The sequence below is a fragment of the Felis catus genome, chromosome B4 (genome assembly GCF_018350175.1).
Source record: "Felis catus isolate Fca126 chromosome B4, F.catus_Fca126_mat1.0, whole genome shotgun sequence".
Classification (NCBI taxonomy): Eukaryota; Metazoa; Chordata; class Mammalia; order Carnivora; family Felidae; genus Felis; species Felis catus.
In genome coordinates, this window is record NC_058374.1 from 124,035,568 (window position 1) to 124,059,424 (window position 23,857).

At 43.6% G+C, this 23,857-nt stretch overlaps 1 protein-coding gene across 3 annotated transcripts in view; it reads right to left on the minus strand.

Annotated features, from left to right (window-relative positions):
* Positions 1–97: 97 nt before the first annotated feature.
* The window catches only part of GLT8D2 (glycosyltransferase 8 domain containing 2), a 45,417-nt gene continuing 21,657 nt past the window's right edge, over positions 98–23,857 (minus strand). For all 3 annotated transcript variants that reach the window (XM_019835424.3, XM_045062248.1, XM_003989187.6), the window contains 8 exons: positions 23,656–23,748; positions 15,274–15,445; positions 9,780–9,897; positions 8,481–8,565; positions 7,737–7,849; positions 5,450–5,616; positions 4,291–4,403; positions 98–704 (listed from right to left, as the gene is read on the minus strand). In XM_019835424.3, the coding sequence (XP_019690983.1) occupies positions 532–704; positions 4,291–4,403; positions 5,450–5,616; positions 7,737–7,849; positions 8,481–8,565; positions 9,780–9,897; positions 15,274–15,445; positions 23,656–23,748 (1,034 nt within the window). In that variant the 3' untranslated portion in view covers positions 98–531. The remainder of the gene's footprint in view (positions 705–4,290; positions 4,404–5,449; positions 5,617–7,736; positions 7,850–8,480; positions 8,566–9,779; positions 9,898–15,273; positions 15,446–23,655; positions 23,749–23,857) is intronic.

Sequence of the window (23,857 nt, forward strand, 5' to 3'; positions counted from 1 at the left end):
CTGCGGCACAAGTGACTGGTATTCTTTCCCCCTTTACGCCTCAGATCCGTCTACCTTGTGTTATGTTTAAGGTATTGAATAATATATGTACTGCAAATCATTTAAAAATCTGCATATCTTTTATTTTTACATACATTCATGTTTTAAATGTAGTTTGTTGTTTTACAAAAGACAAGACTGGCAACCTGTGAAAAAATACCTATGTGTGAAAAACACATTGGGAAATTTAAAAAACTTGTGGGTACAGGTTGTCATGGAAAGTTAAGCAAGTTGATTGCTGAAACCTAGGTGGGTTTATTTCCTTCCAACAATATATCTCACTCACATCATCTTGATTTCCATAATTACCACTTACACTTAAGGAATCAGTACCTACGTAATCCAGGGTACTATTTGCCCACAGTAGTCTTTGTGTTTTACATTGTGGATCATTTGTACCAAAGGTACTGTTCATAAAGAACAATGATATAGTAGGGCTATAAATGGACAATTCCACATTTTTATACAGGGAATATATAAAATGTCGTTACATCAGCTGCTGTGGTGATTGAGTTTAAATATCCCTGCGGGGTCAGGAACAAACCAGCTTTCCCATAAGTCGTTGTGAACACTAGGGAAGTCCCAGGGTTTATGTCTTCCATTCCAGTGGAGTAATTTTGCTTCCTGCAGAAAATGCTCCGAATATCTGGTATCTGGATTCCAGCCTTCATTGTATTCAGAAGAAAATAATAGGCTTGTCAGAATGCAAACTTTTTATATTGAATGAGTACAAGTTCATTATTTAAAAAATTAAGCAAATCAAAGAGTATACATGGAAGAATTTACCACCTCCCCTAAATCTCCAAAATAACCACTGTTAGAGTTTCTCATGAAATCCTCCTACAAATATTCTACCTGTATGCCAGTGTGTGTGTAATATAGCACATGTGGAGTTACTGAATTGTTTTTAAATGTTCATTTTTGAGAGAGAGAGAGGGAGGGAGACAGAATCCAAAGCAGGCTCCGTGCTGTCAGCACAGAACCTAATGCGGAATTCGAACCCACGGACTGTGAGAGCATGACCTGAGCCAAAATCAAGAGTCAGATGTTTGACTGAGCCACCCAGTCGCCCCAAAGTTACTGAATTATTATTAATGGCTACATGGAATGCATATATAATTTACTTAGTGAGTTCCTTATTAAGGACATTTAGGTTGTTTCTGTCCCCTCACTAACATAAGCAGTGGCACAGTGAACAGGCTCCTGTGCGGGTTTGTGCGTGTCTACAGATACATTTGTGGGGTAAAGCCTTGTAGATGGACTTGCTAGACTGAAGGGCGCATGTGCCTTTACATTTTTTTTTTTTAATTTTTTTTTTCAACGTTTATTTATTTTTGGGACAGAGAGAGACAGAGCATGAACGGGGGAGGGGCAGAGAGAGAGGGAGACACAGAATCGGAAACAGGCTCCAGGCTCTGAGCCATCAGCCCAGAGCCTGACGCGGGACTCGAACTCCCGGACTGCGAGATCGTGACCTGGCTGAAGTCAGACGCTTAACCGACTGCGCCACCCAGGCGCCCCAGCATGTGCCCTTACATTTTGATAAGAGGTTGCCAGATTGTTCCCAAAAGAACTTGGATCAGTTTCCCTCCCACGTAGAGTTTATAGGAGTTCTTGTTTCTCTGCATTTTCCCTCCTTAGTGTGTACGACATCTTCCCGTAACAGTCGTGTTTTTACCTTATGAAGCGTGACAAAGAATAATATTCACTTTTTAACACAAAACTATCTCCATTTGAATATTATTCCACTCATAAGGAGTCACTTAGGGTGTGTTTATCCCAAAATTGCCAGAGTATTTTTAGAACCTCTCTTCCAGAAGTGCTTTAAGATCTTGAGAACGTAATTTTTTTAATATCCTCTATGATGTTAAATTTTCTTCCTATGAAAGGAATTTGACATGTTTTTAAAAATCCATTAAGGAAAGAGAAGGTGGTGAATAGCTGGAGTTGTGTTATTCTAGCTTAACATAGGATACAAGAAAAATAAAAATAAAAATCCATCTTCCGTCATTCATAAACGTAGCTGTGAAGGCAGTTACAGGAGAGAAGCTGGGTGTTTCAGGCTATGGTTATGTAACTGGAGTAATTATCAACTTCCAGAGAATCTAGACAAAGGAAATGTTCATTTGGGAAGAAGCACCTTAATTTTTTTCTTTAATGTTTATTTTTGAGAGAGAAAAAACAAGTGGGGGAGGGGCAGAGAGAAGGAGACACTGAATCTGAAGCAGGATCCAGGCTCCAAGCTGTCGGCACAGAGTCCAACACGGGGCTCGAACTCACAAACTGGGAGATCATGACCTGAGCCAAAGTCGGACGCTTAACCGACCGAGCCACCCAGGCGCCTCTATTTTTTTTAATGTTTATTTGTTGTAAGAGAGAACACAAGCAGGGGAGGGGCAGAGAGAAGGAGAGGGGGAATCTCAAGCAGACTCTGCTTTCAGCACAGAGCCCCACACAAGGGCTCAATCCCGTGAACCATGAAATCATGACCTGAGGTAATAAGCTGGATGCTTAACTGACTGAGCCGCCCAGGCACCCCAGGAGGAAGCAACTTAGAGTCTTCACTGAGTGAGACATCATCTCTCTGCTCCATGATTGGAGGATTCTATATGGGCTTGCAGTTTGCTTTAGCTAAATACATTTCATAAATTTTTTATGTCTTAAGCCTACCAGCTTGGATCCAGACTTAATACCCATTAGTGTTACATTGCTTCCTGCTTCCAAAACACTCTAAAGCCAAATCATTTTTCAAATGATTTCTGTGTAGATTTACTTTGCAGACTTCCCGGATTCCAAAACCTTCTGCACAGATGTAGTCTCTGTTCTACAAAGAGAAATGACTTCTTTCTCTTGGGAAGATTCTGCCCCTCCCTACTTACCAGCTAGATATTTCATGAAATGTGATTGAGTCTCTGTTCCAAGATCATAGAATGCTCTAACCTTATCCATTTAAGCTCCGCATAGCTGTTCCTACACATTTTTTGTAGACCTACAACTTTGATGAGCTTTTCTGCACATTGATTACATGGAAATGTTGATATTTGACCTAATAGGGAACCTAACATTATAAATCAAATCAGATGGGACACTAGAATCCTTAACTTGCCTGTGTTGCTCCTGTGTGCATACAGAAAATCGAGGAGGATTCTGGTAGTAAGGCAGAAGCAAATCTATACAGAATCCTTAAAAGGAGACTGGAGCCCAGCTTCAATGGCTTTATGTGTCCTTTCTTTAAAAGGGAGAGTAAGGGACATATATACCACCTTGCAGATTGTTCTGAGAATTAGAAATAATATTCACCTTTATCACCAGAACCTAGCCCATTTTTTGACAATGTAGAAGGTACTTAGTAAATACACATCCATAATCTATTGTTTCCAATTCTAAAATAATCTTCAAATGTCTGAAAACAAAAGGATTTTTAACTTTTTTGGTAGCAAAACCTAGATCCCACTCAGGGTATTGCATAACATAAATATATGCATTACATTACATTTTTGAAATTCAAAACCTTTCCAATTTCTAAACAGGTCTGGCCCAGTGCTTTTGGCTAAGGGATTGTGGCCGTGTGTTTGAATGTATGTGACTGTCTTCTGGGCCAAGCTGTGTTCTAAGCAAATTTACATGTATTAGGTAATTTATTCCTTATAGAAACTTTATAAGGTTCTATTAGCTTCAGTTTACAAATGGAGACACTAAGGCATAGAAGGGTTGAACAATTTGCCCAACATGGGTAATAGCAGAACTGGGATTCCAGTCCATACCCAAGAGTCTGCATGCTTGTGGTGAAGAGTGAATGCAAGACATGCTACACAATCAGGAAACAACTTCTTTTTAAAAGATAAGCCTCCACCTATCTCAACTCCTCACAAAACACAGTGTTAATTTGTTCGGTTTTGCCCACTGCAGGCTACTGCAAGAGGGCAATAAAGGCGAAGTGGAAAAGTTTTGACAGTAAAGGCTTGTTGTAAGAATAGCTAATGTTTATTGAGCACCTACCATATGCTAAGCGTAAGTCTAACTGCTTTTCTAGAAACACATTCCTAGAAACACACCTCTCAGGAAGGCCAGTTTTGTCAGCTGCATTTGTAGACTGAGCAGCGGAGGTTAAATAACGTGTCCAAGATCACCTCCAACATCACTCGGAGGACTGGATCTCAGGAAGCTGGTGTTATATATAGCACACTCTCCTCGCCTTGTGCTCGCAGGTCTAGAACATGCACATTTGTGTTGTCTTCCTAAAATACTTACCCAGGTGCCGTATGTGCCACAGGGGGTTGATGGTGGAGTATTTCCCATGAAACACGATCAGCATCGGGGAGGTGGCCACCCCTCCTCCCAGGGAGCTGCTGTAGAGATTTTCCCTAAGAAATGGAACAGAAACGCACCATTTGGCCTGGAGCCCCACAGACTCCTATCAAGTAGAATCTACTAATTTTGAAAGATGTGAGACCATCTCTTGCTATGTATTAAGACTATGGTTTTTCACTTTCCCCCAACTTTTTATTTTGAAAATTGTCAGGCAACACAGAATTGTAAGAAGGGTACCATGAACCCCATACCATCCACCTAGATTTACAGCGTAGCATTTTACCATTTTCGTTTTTATCCTTTTTTAATGGCAAATCCTGAAGATCAAATTCTGATCCTACATTATTTAGAATAACTTTACTCACAAATTCAAAGTTATGGTGGTATTTAAAATATCCAGATAGAAAAGACGAACAGGAAATACAGTGAGATGATAATTGCGTTTGTGTTAGAGGGGTTTTTCCCCCCATATTTTAAAACTTGGATGATGAAAAGTGATACATTTTTAAAAACTCAACTTCCAAAACCAAAGTTGAGTTTATGAAATAATTCTTTTCAAGTTTATTTATTTTGAGAGACAGAGAGTGCGAGTGGGGGAGGGGCAGAGAGAGAGGGGGAATCTCAAGCAGGTCCACTCTGTCAGCACAGAGCCTGACGTGGGGCTCGAACTCACAAAACTGTGAGATCATGACCTGAGCTGAAATCAAGAGTTGGATGCCCAACCGAGTGAGCCACCCAGGCACCCCAGAGTTTATAAAAATAATTCTTCAAAACAAATTATGTAGGAAGAAACTCAACTGAGAAATGGTTTTCAGTGGAAAAGTTTCACTAGGATTCTGGGAGAAGACTTAAAGTCACATTACTAATTCATTAGAAAAAATGTTTGTATGATGAGATTGTGCAGGATCTCGGTTCCACTGACATACCGTTTGGGGACAGAGTTTCATCTGCTGTCTCCATTCTTTCTCACCCATGCCTCTGTAAGCAAATCTGACCTAAGATGTCTATGAAATATTTCTAACCCCTGAGATATGCATAGAAAGTTAATTACGCAATTTTGTCCCCAAGCAAGGAAAATGGTAGAAGGGTTTACACCTACTCCACATTTTTTTGCATCCATTTCTCCAGTTGTTTGGTGATACGTTGATGCTTCCATTCCGTCATGTTGGCGACAATCACGCCGGGATTGAAAGAGCACGTGCTGGGGCTTATGCCAAGGTCTTTTATGGTCTTCTTCCTATAGTCCAGATAGCCCATGTATGTATTCTGTAAAGGAACAGGATATGCCCTTGACCAACACATCTTTTGTTTCTGGAAAACGATCATTTTCTTGAAACCATTGGGCAGCGTTTCTGGGTTTCCTCTTGTGTCACAAGCCATTTCCTAGTATCCTTTGCTGTTTTTCGTGTTTCCCCAACCTCGAAAGGCTGAGTGCCCCCTAGTCTCCTTGCCTGCACCTGTTCCTGTCTCTAGTATGAGCTCCCCAGACAGCCTCATCCGGTCTCATGGCCCAAAATACTATCTGTGCAGCCAGCCTTGACCTCTCCTCTGGATTCCCAAAGCCTGCTACATCTGTTGGCAGATACTGGATGCCTTCTGGATGCCTAACAAGGCAGCTCTACTTACATCCAAAAACTGATCCTGATCCTGGCCGGAACTCGCTTCCCCACAACCCGCCTACCTCAGTTACCGGCAACACTATTCTTCCAGTTACTTGGGCAAAAAACCCAGGGCCATTACGTCCTCTGTGGCTCCTTCACACTCACTTTGCATCCAAATCTGTCAGCAAGTCCTGTTTGTCTCATCTCCCAAAATATATCCATAAGCCAACCACTGCCTATGCTGCAGCCTTCCCAGTCTGGGCTGTAATCCCCACTCACAGGACGTCCGCGAGCCCCTCCTAAACTGTTCCTGCTTCCACCCTTGTCAACTTCACTCTGTCTCTATGTTATTCATCTGCTCAAAGCCTCTCCAGTGGCTTTCCGTCTCAGTAAAAGCCAGAGTTCCTAAGATGTGTTGCCGTGCCCTAGGCCATCTGCCCCCAGCGCCATGACCTTTCTCGCCTATTCTCACGCCGGTTCCCTCTGCCACCCTGACCTCCTTGCTCCTGCAATAAAAGAAAGACACGCTCCTGCTTCAGGACCTTTGCACTTGCTGTTACCTCTTCTTGGAATGCTTTCCCCCTAAATATCTGCTGAGCTAATCCCCTGACTTCTTTTACGTGCAGGCTCAGCAACACCATGTCAGGGGAGCCTTCCCTGATCACCCAATTTAAAATACAACCCAACCTGCATCCTGATCCTCTGTTAAATATTTTGTTTACTGTCTTTTCCCACTAACACGTAAACTTCACAAAGGCAGGCATTTCAGTTTTGTTTACTGTACTGCTGGTACCTAAAACAGTGCCAGCACCATGGTAAGCACATGGGTGGTTGTGGAGTGGCTGTGATATGAGGCGGGACGTTACTGTTCCACCCACACAGGCTGTCACAATCCACCTCAAGCTCAGTGCGATGCCCAAGCGCAACACGGAAATCATGGACACGCTCGAGCAGTTTCCATGTGCCAGCCTCTGTTCTAGGAACTTTGCACACATTACCTCGTTAATCGCACAGTCACTTTACACGTATTAACTAATTTAATTCTCACCATAACTCTACGAGGGAAGTACTGTTATTACCTCTGACAACCGAGGGAGAACCGCACGGCCACGCACTTGCCCAGGGCTGCAAACCTACTAAGGGGTGGAGCCAACCTGTTGACTAAGGTCCTAGGCCTCAAAGTATGTCACACCTCTACTGTCAACACGTCTAAAATGGTGTCCTGGAACTTTGTTTAAAGAACAGCATTTGATTCTTAATAACACCTTGTATTTTTAAAGCCATCCTTTTAGTTTCAGTATTACAGACAGGTTCGACTTCCCTCATTTCCACCAGGGTAAGTTGCTCTTTACCCTTGAGCAAAATCATATTTTCCTCCGTTGAAAGGAAAACACAAAAAAAGCAATGATCAAAACTCTGACAACGGAACCAAAAGTCCAGGGACTGTCTTACAGGAAACCCCATCTCGGACAGGGGTGGTTGCAGCCACTTAGGTAACACCTGTCGCTTCTGGAGCATTAGTGCAGGCTGGAGCTCTGGCATCGTGTGATTTCATCACAGCTCACAAAAACCAAATGAAACAGGTACCGTTGTTGCCATGTGTCAGACAAGCAGAGAAGGACTTGCAGGGCTAACTTGCCCCAGAGTCGGTACACACGGAGCTGGGGCCGAACGGACAGCCCGGGCCCTGTGCTGCGCTCCAAGGTTAGATGATTGTGCGCTGTGGGGAAGGGAAGGGAAGGGAACAGCAGAGCGAAGCCAGGACCTCCACGCCAGCGAGCCCACCTGCAGCCCCACAAATCTGTTCATGTCCTGAGCGGAGGGCAAATCGCAGTCATCCGAAAAAGCTGCCGCGTGGCCCAGGGCCAAAGTGGTGTCATAGAGTTCCTGGATGTCACCTGAATTCAGAAAACACCAGTGGCTTAAATATTATAGCATTTGGTTTTGAGCTAGATAGAGCCTTAGATTGTCCAACAGTCCCTGATTTTGCTATGGAGGAAAAGTATGTGATCTCAATTTCGAGTGGCCTGGCGATTTACTTAATAACATAGTTTGTCTCAATTCAGAAGGCCACTTGATGATAAGCTCAGATCGGCACTGGCTAAATGTCTTTACTTCCGTTGCCATGTAGAGACCACACCAGTGCTTAGCTTATTTGCATGTGAAAGAGAGAGAGAAAGAGAGAGCGACACTTAGACACCAAAACGTAGCTCACTTTTAAGAATGTCGTGAGGGAGACTTTATTCCTCTACATTTTAGGGATGCAGAGAAAGGAGAGGCTACTGAGCTATTTATTACCGACTTCAACAGTCAGAGAGTGGCTCTCAGTCAACTGGACTGTCCAGGGAAGTGAGTTATCAACCCCCGTTTTCAAAACATCCCCAAATTTATAACAATACTGTTCTCCCATCTTGAATACGCAGTCACAGTCGCTGGGCATCTAGCTACTTGGAAACTGAAGGAGATAGACAGTTATTCTACTTATCGGCTGCTCCTTTCCCGAGTGTTCTTGGCAGTCGGCGTGTATACCTTGTACGATTACGTCATCGTCCAAATAGATGACTTTCTCATGTTGATGGATAAGCAGAGGGAGATAAAAGCGGACAAAGTTCAGCTGTTAAAACAACAGAAAAAAAAGTGATGGTGGGGAAGAGGCATATGGCTCAGTGTCTTCTAGTGCTCTTACGGGGGTGGCTTTGACCATGGCCTCAGTTCCGCTCCAGGTGTGGAGCAAAATAAAACAGTCCGTAAAGATGCCTCGCTGCAGCTTCCTGGTTCCAAGTTATCCGGGCCCCGGGCTGCAGCTGATGCTGGCCCATCAGTGCCCTTCCAGACCCAAACCCTCATCTGCCGAGACTGTGACATGACTTGGGTCTCCGTGAGCCGCTGTACTGGGAGTCACGGAGGCTTCCTGGTCAATCTTTTAGGACACAAAGTGCCTGCCCTCCTCTATACTAGTAATTTGATTACCGTCAACTAAATCAGCCTTACACACACACACACACACACATACACACAGGACACAGGGGCACAGGGGCATCATCCCAACCACGAGCTCAACCTCTTAGCTCCCTGGACCAGAAAAAAGTCAGACAAGCATGAGCTGAGGGTGAGAGTCATATGGTTTCATTAGCCATAACACTATCGAACCCAAAGTTCTAGCTCAGCTCACACTCTGACAATAAATATAAGGAACTGGGGAAAGATAACGTCATTAGAGGGCATAGAATTCAGTACATTTTCAAGGATGGATGTAACAAGCATATGCAGAAAGCAGCTGCATTTTCTGTGAACCTGCCATCAATACTACTCTTCATGCAAGAGAGTCCCTTTAATAAGAACTCTTGCAGAAAAATACCTTAAGATTCCCAATTCTGGGGAAAAAAAGCGGTGTCTCCTGAAAATATTACCTTAGTTGATACTATGAGGTATATCATCTATCACGCTACTGGTTTTCCCTAGCTGCCGGGATACTTGGGCTAAATTCAACGTCCAATTACAGCACACATAACACGCTGTCGGTTGGGAATACTTTTCCTGGCCTCACTATTTGGCCCCTACCCCCAACCTCTACAGGCATATTCACACACAGAAATGCATCCTACGTTTTCTTATGCTTCATTTCTGCTTGAATAGCTTCATTTCATTTATGTGAACCATCTTAAATCCTACCGGAGCAGGTGACTTATAAATTATAAATAAGCAGACCTTGGTGGAGATCTGACACTGCTTCCAAAATATTCTGTCTGCATCCCAGTGGCCAGTGCTCCCCACTGAGCAAGGGTCTCACCGAAGACTGTCCCCAGCACGTGCGCGATTCCTACTCACAGGCTGGAGCAATTCTGGCCTTGATGAGTCCGGTCTGACCTTCCCCTTGAGGACTATCGGGTTGAATTCCACGATTTTAAAGTTTATTTCTCTTAGTTTAGAATGTTCAATCCATTTTCTAAAGAGATGACAACAAACAAACAAAAAACACCTCTAGCATATACACCTCCAACCTTTTTCCTCAATTTCCCTATTGCCCCAGAGTTGATCTGTGGCCTCTTTCGAAAGTTACAAATAAAATGTGTATAACCTTAGTAGAGTTTAGTCTATAAAACCTTCTGATTTTTTTCCCCCCATCTGGTCTGGCTTCCGATCTTTCCTCTCTTTTTTCTTTAATTCACGTAACTCTGCAAAGGAAATGAAGCAAAACAGTAATAACCAAATAGCTCCCCAGATCCACATAATCTCCACAGGAAACCGGGAGAACAAAATGTGTTTCTTCTTTCTTACAAAGCATCTGCGGATCCTGGTCCCTGTTTGCCACGGGGTTACCAGATTTTGTCAACGGATGAAGCAGGACATCCTGGATCTCCTACCTGCCTTCTTCCTCTGCTATTTCCACTCCAAGGACGATTTGAAGTGATCCTGGCCTCTTTGTCTCTGTCTCTCCATGTTCCCGACCTTTCCTCGCTTCCCGCCTTCCCCTCCTCCCCCCCCCCCCCCCGATCCTCTCCCCCATGTCTGCTCAGTCGCACACAGTCTGCGACTATCTTTTATCCAATTCATGATACAATTCTTGGCAGAAATTATCTCAAAACAATTGTTAATGACCAAAGCCACACATGATAGCATCTGTTGTTGCTCAAAAGTTGACAAATCAATCCTTGGAACAAAATTTAGATCTGCAAAATTTGAACCATAAAAAGCAGCCATTTACACAATGTTATATGTCAATTATATTTCAAATCCGGAGGTGGGGAGAAGTCACGTCAATAAGAAAAAGATAGACAACCCTACTGAAAAACTGGCAAGAGACTTGAACGTGCAAATCTAAGTAGCCAAGAAATGTGTGAAAAAAAGTGCTGGGCGGTGGGGGGACCCTGGGTGGCTAAGTCAGTGAAGCATCTGACTAGGTTCAGGTAATGATCACGCAGTTTGTGGGTTCAAGCCTCCTGTCAGGCTCTGTGCTGACAGCTGAGAGCCTGGAATCTGCTTCAGATTCTGTCTCTCTCTCTGCCCCTCCCCTGCTTGTGCTCTCTCTCTCTCTCTCTCTCTCTGTCAAAAATAAACATTTAAAAAAGAACATTTAGAATTTTTTTTAAAAAGTGCTCAATCTCATTTAAAATGAAGGAATCTCAAGTTAAACCATGATGAGATAGCCCTGGACACCTATCAGGATGGCAAAGTTAAAAAGACTGACCATACTGGGGCGGCTGTGTGGCTTGGCTGGTTAACCGTCCAACTCTTTTTTTTTTTTTTTAATGTTTATTTATTTTTGAGAGAAAGAGATAGAATGTGAGCGGGGAGGGGCAGAGACAGAGGGAGACACAGAATCTGAAGCAGGCTCCGGCCTCTGAGCTGTCAGCACAGAGCCCGACGCAGGGCTCGAACTCACAGACCGTGAGATCATGACCTGAGCTGAAGTCGGACGCTCAACCGACTGAGCCACCCAGGTGCCCCAACTCTTTTTTTTTTTTAATGCTTATTTATTTTTGAGAGAGCACGAGGCATGGGGTGGGGGCAGAGAGAGAGGGAGACACAGAACCCGAAGCAGGCTCCGGGCTCTGAGCTGTCCGCACAGAGTCCAACGCAGGGCTCGAACTCACAAGCCGTGAGATCGTAAACTCAGGTGAGGTCAGACGCTTAACTGACTGAGCCACCCAGGCACCTCAAGTGTCTGATTCTTGATTTCGGCTCAGGTCATGATGTAGGCTGACAGTAGGGAGCCTGCTTGGGAATCTGTGTCTCCCTCTTTCTCTGTCCCTCCCCTGCTCAAAATCTCTCTTTCTCTCAAAGGAAAGAAATAAACATTAAAAAAAAAAACAAACCTGACCATACCACATTGGGTGGTGGTTGTTACATGGGTATGTTTACTTTGTGATGACTCACTAAACTGCACGCAGAATTTATGCAATTTTCTGTTTTTGTATTATACTTCACCGAAAAGAAAGTTTTGTTTTGTTTTGTTTTGTTTTGTTTTGAATAATTTAAAACGGTCTAGTGGACTAGACAACCAAGAGCTGAGAAACAGTCCCTGCTCAGATGTCATCAAGCCCTGGAGCCGATGGCCTTCTGTTGGAGTACAAACCCTTGCTCAGACCATATGACACAAGCCACCCTTTGGGGCTTGGTTATCTGCTTTTCATACCCATAGATAATTACAGAGCTGTTAACAGCAGGCTAAGTGAACAATCTGCAAAATAAATGAGAAGAAGAGTGAGAAATGAGACAGAAAATCTAGAACGTGTACATAAGCCCTCAAAACCCACAGGAGCCAAAGACCATTTAGATTAGGAGTGAGTGTCAGCCACATCTCAGTACCTCCTAATGGTGCCAAGACCTAAAACTCGCATTGTAAAAGTCATGCATAAATAACATCTTCGGGGGCTTGCCTGGCACGGTCGGAAGAGCATGTGACTCTTGATCTTGGGGTCATGAGTTCAAGCCCCACGTTGGGTGAAGAGGTTACTAAAAATAAATAAACTTAAAAAATAAATACATTCTCCTTCTGAATAATGGAAATAACACTAGAAATACCTTGAACTTCCCGTCATCACTGCTCTCCCCAATCCATCCATCCTCCCCAGAGACAGTCACTGCTGGCAGATGGAGATCTTTCGGGTCTTTTTCTTTGCAGAAACACATATATGTACATGTACACATTTATGGTTTTTTTTTTTTTAAGATTTTGTTTTTAAGTAATCTCTACACCCAACATGGGGCTCAAAATCACAACCCCGAGATCAAGAGTCACGTGCTCTACTGACTGAGCTAGCCCGGTGCCCTTGGTTTTTTGATTCTTTAAAAGAAATTTATTTATTTATTTATTTATTTATTTATTTATTTATTTATTTTTGAGACAGAGAGAGAGCATGAGCAGGAAAGGGACAGATAGAGGGGAACAGAAGACCTGAAGTGGGCTCTGTGCTGACAGCAGCCAGCCTGATGCAGGGCTTGAACCCACAAACTGTGAGATCATGACCTGAGCCGAAGTCGGGTGCTCAATCGACTGAGCCACCCAGGCACCCCCAGTTTTTTTTTACTGTTTAAAGCTACAAGGTGAATGTTTATGGCCCCCTCCCCCCAAATTCATTTGTTGAAACCTAATCCCCAGTGTGATGGCATTTGGAGGTGTGGCCTTCAGAAGGTGATTAGGTCATGAGCGTGGAGCCTCCAGGAATGGGATGAGTGCCCTCATAAAAGAGACCCCAGTGAACGCCTCTACCCCTCCCACCACGGGAGGACGCAGCAAAGACGCAGCCCTCCATGAACCAGGAAGCAGGCCCTTCCCAGGCATGGAATCAGCCGATGCCCAGAGCTTGGGCTTCACAGCCACCAGAACCGTGAGAAATACTTTTCTGTTTTCACAAGCCACCGGGTCTGTGGCATTCTATTACAGCAGCCCGGAAGGCTTAAGACACTCATAAAATGGTTCACACTATATGAGACGTAGTGAAACTTTCATCTTCACATAACAGCATGTCCCGAGGATCTTCTTTGTCAGTATACACACATTGCCTTCTTTTTGCCAATTTACGAAGCGTACATTATTTGAAAAATTTTCTTAATGTTTATTTTCGACAGAGAGAGAGAGAGCACGAGTGGGGGAGGGGCAGAGAGAGAGGGAGACACAGAATCCGAAGCAGGCGCTGGGCTCTGAGCTGTCAGCACAGAGCCCGACTCAGGGCTGGAACTCACAGACTGCGAGATCATGACCTGAGCCAAAGTCGGAAGCTCAACCTACTGAGCCACCCAGGCGCCCCGAAGTATTCATTATTTAAACAAGGAATAAGTGTGTCTATTTTCCTGCACTGGATATTGTTGTCCTATTAATTTTTACCATCTTGATGAGTGAAAAATTATGTCACTGTTGTTTTAATTTGCATTTCCCTATTAGTAACACAGAATACTTTTTCATGTTTGTTGACCATTTGTATTTTTTCTTCCGTGACTTGTCTGTATTGTATGCGCATTTTACTACCCGATGCTTATATGTTTAAAAGTTTTTTGTAAGAATTCTTTATATTCTTTGGATAGTAATCCTTTGTCTGTAATACATGTTGAAAATGTTTTGTGTAATTTATTGTGTGATTAATTTCACTTACAGTGTTTTTCATCATTTAAAAATTTTTAAATGTTATGCAGCCAAATCCGTCCATTTTTTTCCTTGTGATTTGTGGGCTCACAGAATCACTTTCCATAGCAAAATTATATAATTATCCTGCTTTTTTATAGTAATTTAAAATTTGATTTTCTGTTTATTTCTTCTAACTCCGTTTCCAACTTACTTTGTAGTGTGTTGTGTGATAGGAAAGAGATCACTATGCAGTTCAAAAGTTATAATTAGTGATCATTCTGGGTCATATTAAAATGATACTATATTAATATCCTCCCAGGTTAAGAAAGCAGAAACTAATTTTTTGTTTTGTTTTGTTTTTTTCAGAGAGAGAGTGCGTGCACACGCACACGTGTGGGGGAGGGGCGGAGGGAGAAGGAGAGAGAGAATCTCAAGCAGGCTCCATGCCCAGTGCTGAGCCCAACAGAGGGCTCCATCTCACAACCATGAGATCATGACCTGAACCAAAATCAGGAGTTGGACACTTAACCGACTGAGATACCCAGGTGCCCCCCATCTGTTTTTTTTTTTTTTTATTTTAGAGAGAGAGCGAGGCAGAGGAGAAGGGCAGAAGGAGAGAGAGAGAATCAAAGCAGGCTCCACACTCAGTGCAGAGCCCAACACAACCTTGGGATCACGACCTGAGCCCAAATCAAGAGTTGGACACTCAACTGACTGAGCCACCCAGGCACCTCAAGATAAACCATTTTAGAAAGACTTCCGGGGCGCCTGGGTGGCTCAGTTGGTTAAGCATTGGACTCTTGACTTCAGCTCAGATCATGACCTCACGGTTTGTGAGATCGAGTCCCATGTTGGGCTCTGTGCTGACAATGTGGAGCCTGCTTGGGATTTTCTCTTCTCCTCTCTCTCTGCCTCTCTGCTCCTGCTCTCGTGCACGTGCTCTCTCTGGAAACAAATAAATATTTAAAAAATAGAGAGAGATTTACACACAATCTGCCTAAGGCTTGTAGTTCTTTAGGTCATTAGCCAATTCACTTCAGCAGAATGATGCAATGCCCAACCAGATCAATGAGACTTTGCTGGAAACTTCCTTAGCTATACCACACATTCATCAGGTCACCCAGTAAACCTCAGGTCATCCCCTCATTAATTCAAATGACATTCATCAAGCCCAAAACAGAAGGAAATGCATTTAAGGAAAGATAAGGAAGATGAAGAGAAAGTTGAAAACTCCCAAGTCTATAGTACACAAATTACCGGATTCGAGACAGAGTGTTCCGGAGTCCAACGACATAGAACAGAATGTTGGCGTCGGTGTTGCTGTAGATGCTATTGATGGCAGCCATGGCGGCACCCATTCTCCCTGCAGCAGCACAAATCACCACAGGAATCTCATCCTCCATTTCCTCAGGAGCCTCAGAGTCATCGTCTGGAAACATCACAATCACTGTCTTAGAACATGAAGGAAATTCATAGTAGAACCAGTTCAAATTGTCTCCCACACTCCTGGGGGAAGACGGCATAGTGTGGAAGAGACTGCCAACCATTCTCCAACATCCAGTCTCTTCTTCTTTCAGAAATAGAACATGGGGTGGGGCGGGGGGAAGAAATACAACACTGGACTTTTAATTTTAGCTGGCATCTAGCCAACCACTAAGAACAGATTTCTGAGACTCCCTAGCAAGTGTGCATGATCAAGTTATGACCAACAGAAGGTTAGCGCAAGTATGTGTGTGATTACTGGATTTGCCTTTGAAAGCAACGTGCTACCCTCCCCTTCCCCTGGGCCCATTCCCATCGGCTGGAATGTAGATATGATGACAGAAGTTAGGGCAGCCATCTTGGACCACTACTTGGAAGCTACCTGTGGAGGACACCAAAACCCTAACACAGAAGGAACCTTGATCTGGATGACCGTGGAAATGGCACATCATTGTGTGGAATGACACACATTCATTCACTTGAGAGAGAAAATGAACTTCTATTTTGCTTCAGTCACTATGATTTTGGAGCTCTTTTACAGAAGCCAGTCGGACACACATACACACAGTTGAAAAATATGTGAAGAACTGGAAAGTCTCATTTGAGCCGACAGTTCTCAACTCCTTCCTAAATTGGAATGTTTTCCTGCAATGCTGCTGTAAAAGCTACTGCTTGTGACCTTCCTTCTCCTCTTCGCCCTCTAGTCAAGTCTCTCAAAAGTCGACAGCAAGAGAAAGGTGGTAAATGAAAGAGCATGACTAATGCACAAGACGAATAATTGATTGTTCTTTTGAGCTGTGGCTGTGATGTAAAATAGCAGTGTCTAACATCTTATTTTGGCATTGCAATACAATTTTCCGGTACGAAAGATAATAATAATCAGTATGAAGAGTGGCCACTCTCAGATGCCCTTCTGGTTTTTACTTAAAGCTCTCTTTACAGATAAGTACCACTCAGACGCGGGGCAGTTCTAGCTGATATTTAATCCAACAAATATATGAACTAACCACCAGGTACTGTGCTTTATGTAGCTTAAGAAACATTGAACGGCCTCTCCCTTCTCCCACCTCTCTTCCCCAGGCTGGCCACCACGTCTGAAATGTCCACCACGAGAATAATTCTGTTTTCACAGTATACTTACTGGCACAAGAGAAAGCTCATAATACCACATCAAGGGGGAAAAGAATACAGAATTTCTCTCTAGTATTTGATACACAAAATCACCACAGGAATCTCCTCTGGTGTATGATCCCAATGGGATATACACATACATACATATTTTCAAATGGATCTACATCTGTTTATGGAATTATGAGTGATTTCAATTTCCTTATTTGCATTTCTTATATTTTCCAAATTCTCTAAAGCAACCATGGATACTTTTTTTTTTTAATGTTTGTTTATTTTTGAGAGAGAGAGAGAGAGCACAAGCAGGGGAGGGGCAGAGAGAGACAGGGAGACACAGATCTGAAGCAGGCTCCAGGCTCTGAGCTGTCAGCACAGAGCCGGCTGCAGGGTTCGAACCCACAAACTATGAGATCATGACCTGAGCTGAAGTCGGACCCTTAACCGACTGAGCCACCCAGGTGCCCCAACCATGGCTACTTTTATAAACAAAAAGGAAAATATTTCTTAAGGGATTATTCCTTTTGGACTCAACTGTCATTTTGGGGAGGTTCCCTAATCATGCGGTATGTTGCCTGCAGGCAGTGAAGTGAACTGCCCCAAATGCAAATTTGACTCTATTTCTTCACTGCTCACCATTCTCCAGTGGCTCCTGTAAGGTAGAGCCACCTTCCCTTGCCTGGCACACAGGTCCCTCATGATCCAGCCCCTACTCACTTCCTTAGCCTCGACTCCTTCTACTCCAGCGATACCAAAATACTGAACACTGCACCGGGTGGTCCCTTTGCTCAGTGCCTTTGCACATAGTGTTCCAGATGCCCAGAATAATCTTTCCATCCTTTCCTGCATGGCTAACTTTTACCCATTCATCCCAAATGCAGTGTAGACATCAGAACCTCTGGGAAGACTTTAACAGTTCCTTACACGGCGCTCACTTTGTCTGTGTTTGTGGGTGGATTGAACAGCTGCATTGCAATTTATGTGGTTGCATGCTTTATCTTTCTCTCCTATGAGGGCCGAGACAGTATCTCGTTCATCTCTGTCTATTCATTTGCGGCTAGCACAGTGCCTGGAACATAGTAGATTCTCAATACATTTTGGAGGGAGGGATGAATGGATGGGTGAATTTTTTAAATACCTCTATTTGAACATTTGCCACACTGCACAGAAAGAATCTATTCATGTGTCTGTCTCCTTCACTAGACTGTGAACTCATTATATTTTCCCTGCTGAGTCTGGCACCTAGGAGGCACTTAATAAAAGTTTGCTGGACTGAACTGATGTGTCGATCGTACAGAACAGGGCCCTGGAGGAATGATTCCCCGACTACTCCTAGGGGCAAAGAGAGAGAGAAAGGCTGAAAAGCTGGGGGCAGAACCAGGCTCTCAGGAAATAGGCAGAATGAGGGAGGAGGAAGGTGTCCCCATGAAAGAGGGCCACCCAAGAGATCAAACAGCAAGTCTGCAGACACGTCACACTGCCACGCTTCTTAGGAGACTCTGCCGGTCAGAGGAGCTGGGAAGCTAACCTAAGCCAAAAACACCGCTCTTTGCCAAGAAGTCTTCCCTGGACAGAGTATGGATGAAGACACACTGGAGAAAGATTGGGAAAGATTTATCCACTGTAAAGTCTACACCAATGTGGCACCCTTGCAGCTTCTCTGGGAATCACCCACTGTGCCAATTGGTACCTATGCCAACTCACCCAAAGGTCTGGCTATGTGAAACTGCTTGGTGCCCATACGATCTCTAGAAAACATCATGTTGATGGCGGTATGGAATGAAAATGTATTATGTTGCATTAGTCCGTTCCCACAAGCAGCTCTTACCAGACCATGCCCATTTCTAGAAAAAGTGAAATGTCTGCTCTCCCCGTGCCAAATCTCTGAATCCCATTTCAAATTAGGATTGGTTTTAGCCAAGCATATAAACTTGCCTCACCTCAAATGGGCCAGGAGTGAATCACCAGCTAATCACACAAAAATTATCAGGAGATTAGATTGAATGTCATTATCAGAATACACAAGGGGCTCCTGGGTGGCTCAGTCCATTAAGCGTCTGACTTCAGCACAGGTCATGATCTCACATCTCGTGAATTCGAGCCCGCATCCGGCTCTGTGCTGACGGCTCGGAGCCTGGAGCCTGCTTCAGATTTGGTGTCTCCCTCTCTCTCTGCCCCTCCCAAATTCATGTTCTTTTTTTTTTTTTTTAATTTTTTTTTTAACGTTTATTTATTTTTGAGACAGAGAGAGACAGAGCATGAACGGGGGAGGGTCAGAGAGAGATGGAGACACAGAATCTGAAACAGGTTCCAGGCTCTGAGCGGTCAGCACAGAGCCCGACGCGGGGCTCGAACTCACGGACTGTGAGATCGTGACCTGAGCCGAAGTCGGCCGCTTAACCGACTGAGCCACCCAGGCACCCCTCATGTTCTGTCTTTCAAAAATGAATAGATAAAAAAAATTAACTAAAAAAAATTATAATTTTAAAAATAAATGTAAAAGAAAAAAAGGGGGGGTGCAAAGTCAGTCGGTTAAGCCTCTGACTTCGGCTCAGGTCACGATCCCAGGGTTTGTGAGTTTGGGCCCCGCGTCGGGCTCTGTGCTGACAGCTCAGAGCCTGGAGCCTGCTTTGGATTCTGTGTCTCCCTCTCTCTCTGCCCCTCCCCCACTTGTGCTCTGTCTCACAAAAATAAATAAATGCAAGGAAAAAAAAATACACAAAATGGCACCATGCCTTTCTTCAGCAAATGATTTCACAGGGTTTCTGGACATTACCTTATAACAACAATTCTTTGAATTACTATTTTTGAAAATATAAAAATTAATATGGAATAGGCAAAGCACCAAGGATTTTTCGGGGCAGTGAAACTGCTCTGTATTCCATAATGGTAGGTTAATGTCCTTATACATTTCTCACAACCCAAGGACAACATCAAGAGTGAACCCCAATGTAAACTGTCGACATTGGGTGATAATGTGTCCATGTAGGTTCAACAGTTGTAACTAATGTACCATCTGGTGGGGGATGTTAATAGTGGGGGGAAGCTGTGTACCTTCCACTCAATTTTGCTATGAACCTAAAACTGCTCTAAAAAAACAGTCTATTAAAAATATTGATATGCGGGGGCGCCTGGGTGGCTCAGTCGGTTAAGCGGCCGACTTCGGCTCAGGTCATGATCTCGCGGTCCGTGAGTTCGAGCCCCGCGTCGGGCTCTGTGCTGACCGCTCAGAGCCTGGAGCCTGTTTCAGATTCTGTGTCTCCTTCTCTCTGACCCTCCCCCGTTCATGCTCTGTCTCTCTCTGTCTCAAAAATAAATAAACATTAAAAAAATTAAAAAAAATATTGATATGCATTTCTTGAAAAAATTCCAGCCCCAAATTCCAGTAAGTCATGGTGATTTTCTGCAGACCTCTCTACCCCCATTCCAAAGGTAGATCTCTGTCACCCATGCGGTGTGCGCCTCTCAAATCCTTGTTTGTGTTGTCCCAAAAGGAAATATACCACCTACACGTGTTATTTTAAAATCAAAATGAAATCATACTGTTGATGGTTTTCTACAACTTGCTTTTTCCACTTAACGTATCACGGACATCTTTCCATCTCAGCATTATACTCTTTTGAATGTTATTTCATAACACTGATTCTTTTTAACATTGAATGGGTTAAAGATGTGATAGTGAACCCATTGATGTGTTCCAAATACTTTGTTTATCAGTATATGGTTGATTAATAGGCCAGGATGTGCATTTCCTTACACTTGTTTTAACAGCTGCTATGAAAGCTACTTGTTTCTCTCTGTGGAGAGAAGAAATGTGTTGGTTTATGGGCAGGGAGCGAAGCGTGAGGACTCAAGAACTTGAAGTTCAGACAACTTTTGACTTCGTATGGCTTCCTTTCTCTATTGAGGCATAATTTAGCTATCGTTAGGACTGAATTGTGTAAATCTGTATGTGGAAGCACTAAACTCCAGTACCTTGGGATGTGACTGCATTTGAGGACAGAGCCTATAAGGAGTAATTAAGTGAAACTGGGGCCATTAGGGTGGGGCCTTAATCCAGTATGACCGATGTCCTTATAAGAAGAGGCAGAGACGCCAGAGATGGGAACACACAGAAAAAGTCATCTGAGGACGGGAGGAGAAGGCAGCTGACTGTGAGCCTGGAAGAGAAGCCTTGGAAGAAACCAACACTGCCAGAGCCTGGATCCTGGACCTCCAGCCTCCAGATCTGTGAGAAATCAAACTTCTTTTCTGTAAGCCATCTAGTCTGGGGTATTTTCTTTTTTTATATTTTAAAAAAGTTTTTTCCAACGTTTATTCATTTTTGAGAGACAGAGAGAGACAGTGTGAGCAGGGGAGGGGCAGAAAGAAAGGGAGACACAGAATCCAAAGCAGGCTCCAGGCTCTGAGCTGTCAGCACAGAGCCTGATTCAGGGCTTGAACCCATGAACCGTGAGATGATGACCTGAGCAGAAGTCGGAAGCTTAACCGACTGAGCCACCCGGGCGCCCCACAGTCTGTGGTATTTTCTTAAGGCAGCCCAGGCTGACTAATACAGATTTCTTAAAATTTGCAAATATTGGGAAGTTCTTAAAATTTCCTCTTTTAGGTATACAGTTCCATGATTTTTAGTAAATCGATAGAGTTGCACAACCATTACCACAATGCCACTTTGGATCATTTCCAGGGGTGCCTGGCTGGCTCAGTTGGTGGGGTGTCCAACTCTTGATTTTGGCTCAGGTCATGATCCCAGGACTGTGGGACTGAGCCCAGAGTCGGGCTCCGTGCTGGATGTGGAGGCTGCTTGGGATTCTCTCTCTCTCTCTCTCTCTCTCTCTCTCTCTCTCTCTCTCTCTCTCCCTCCCTCTCTCTCTTTCTCTCTTCCTCTCTCTCTCTCTCTCTCTCCCCTCCCCCCCCACTCTTCCCCTTGCCTGCTTGCACTCTCTCTCTCTCTCTCTCTCTCTCTCTCTCAAATAAAAAAAAAAATGTTCATTTCCCTGAAAAGTTTCCTTAACCTGGGTTATAGTCAATCCACTCTGGCTCTCAGCCCCTGGCAACCACTGATCTCTTTTCTGTCTCTATAGATTTACCTTTTCTAGAAACTTCTCTAAATGGAGTCATATAATATGTGGGCTTTCAAGTCTGACTTCTTTAATTTAGCATAATCTTTGAGAGTTTTATCCACATCCAACTTCTGGAGCTGGCATTAGTAGTTTGTTGCTTCTTATTGTTGAAAAGCACTCCATTGTGTGGATATACTACATTTTATCTAATCTCTGATTGATTTACATGTGGATTGTTTCCAGTGGGGCTACAAAGAATGATGCCCTGGGCAAATCTGTATGCACATCTTTATGTGGAAATCATTCTCTTTCCGGATGCTCCTTATGTTTATTTAAACCAGATTTTATGTGTTTTTAACTGTTTTTCTTTTTAGCATATTTATTTGTTTTTGAGAGGGAAAGAAGGGCAGAGAGAAAGAGAGAGAGAGAGAGAGAGAGAGAGAGAGAGAGAGAACCCCAAGCAGGCTCCACACTATCAGCACAGAGCTTGACCAGGGCTCTATCCTGTGAACTGTGAGATCACGACCCAAGCAGATATCAAGAATCAAATGCTTAATGGACTGAGCCACCCAGGCTCCCCTTAACTGTTTTTCTTAAATGAATTTTTAAATTAAAATAAGTCAGCTTTGTGAGAGTAGGACATTGTTTTTCTCACTGTTGTGGGTCCAGTGCCTAAAGCCTCTTTAAAAAAAAAAAAAAGTATGAAATGAATGTATATAATGCACCAAAATATTAACTATATTTGTCTTTGGCTGATATAGCTACAGGTAATATCTTTCTCTTCTGCATTTTCCATAAATGTATTTGCGAGACTATATAAAACTACAATTATTTAAAATTATTTAAAAATAGGGGTGCCTGGATGTTTCAGTCAAAGGTCTGTGCAACTCTTGATCTCAGGGTTGCAAGTTGGAGCCCCACATTGGGGGTAGAGATTACTTAAAAATAAAATCTTTATAAATAAAGAAACCATTTAAAAATATAATACACAGACTACAGTACTTCTTAATTTCTGTGAAGGATGACTCTGTGTGTTTAGAGGTTGTGAAGGTGTCATCTCAAGCAACCCAGCCCTCAGGAGGGGAATCGGGGTCCTGAGCACAGCTGGAAGAGGACATAGGGTCAATGCAGGCAGGATCTTTTCTCAGCTGCGGGTTCTGAGGCTATTGGTGCCGTAGTGGGAATGAACCAGTGGGGAGAAGGGACAGAAGGTCATGTGCATAAGCAGCATTATTGGGAGCCTCCAAGGACGGACACAGAGCCAGTCGCCCGAAGCGTGGTCAGAGAACCAAGTGTCATCATCAACTGGGAGCGTATCACAAGTGCGTGCAATCCTCAGGCCCCACCCCAAATCTACTGACTCAAAATTTCTCGGGATGGGTCCGAGTATCGTGTTTTAACAAACCCTAACTGTGATTCTTCTATGTGCTGAAGTTTGAGTAGCACCGATCATTGTAGAACATCATTGAAAAGTTGGCCTTGGGTAGATATTCTCACCAGCAGGTCCTTGGGAGCTGACCAGATGGTTGCCTGTCTCTGAACCAGCTACTGAGAGGAAGCAAAGGAACGCATTTAAATCACATTCCCAGGCATCCCATCTTGATGGGTTATATGCTTATTTACCTGCTCCATTCTTTTTTTTTTTTATTATTGTAGTCAAAAACACTCAGATTTATCATCTTAAGCATTTTTTACATGCACAGTTGGTGTATTAAATACATTCACATTGTCATACTACTGTCACCACGGCCCCATCCCCATAATTCTTGTCAAACTTACAAAACTTTTACAAACTCACACAACTGCAGCTTCTACCTGTTAAACAAGAACTCCGCATCCCCGCGCCCCCGGCCCCTGGCAACCATCATCATACTTTCTGCCTGGGTGACTGTGACTATCAAAGTCCCTCATACAAGAGGAATCGCACAGTACTTGTCTTTTGGGGCCCAGCTTGTTTCACTCAGCATACCTGTTTCGTTCCTGAGCACAGTCCCCTTATGAACTTTCTTATACAGAATTCCGCAGAGGGTCACAATCAGAAGGAACAGCAACACCTGATTGACTGAAATAAAAACAGAAACACATTCAGGTGTAACCTCTCAAGCTGAAATTGCGGGAAAGTTTAGAATGGTCATATGAGCAGATGCCTTCCCTAACGAACATCCCAGCGG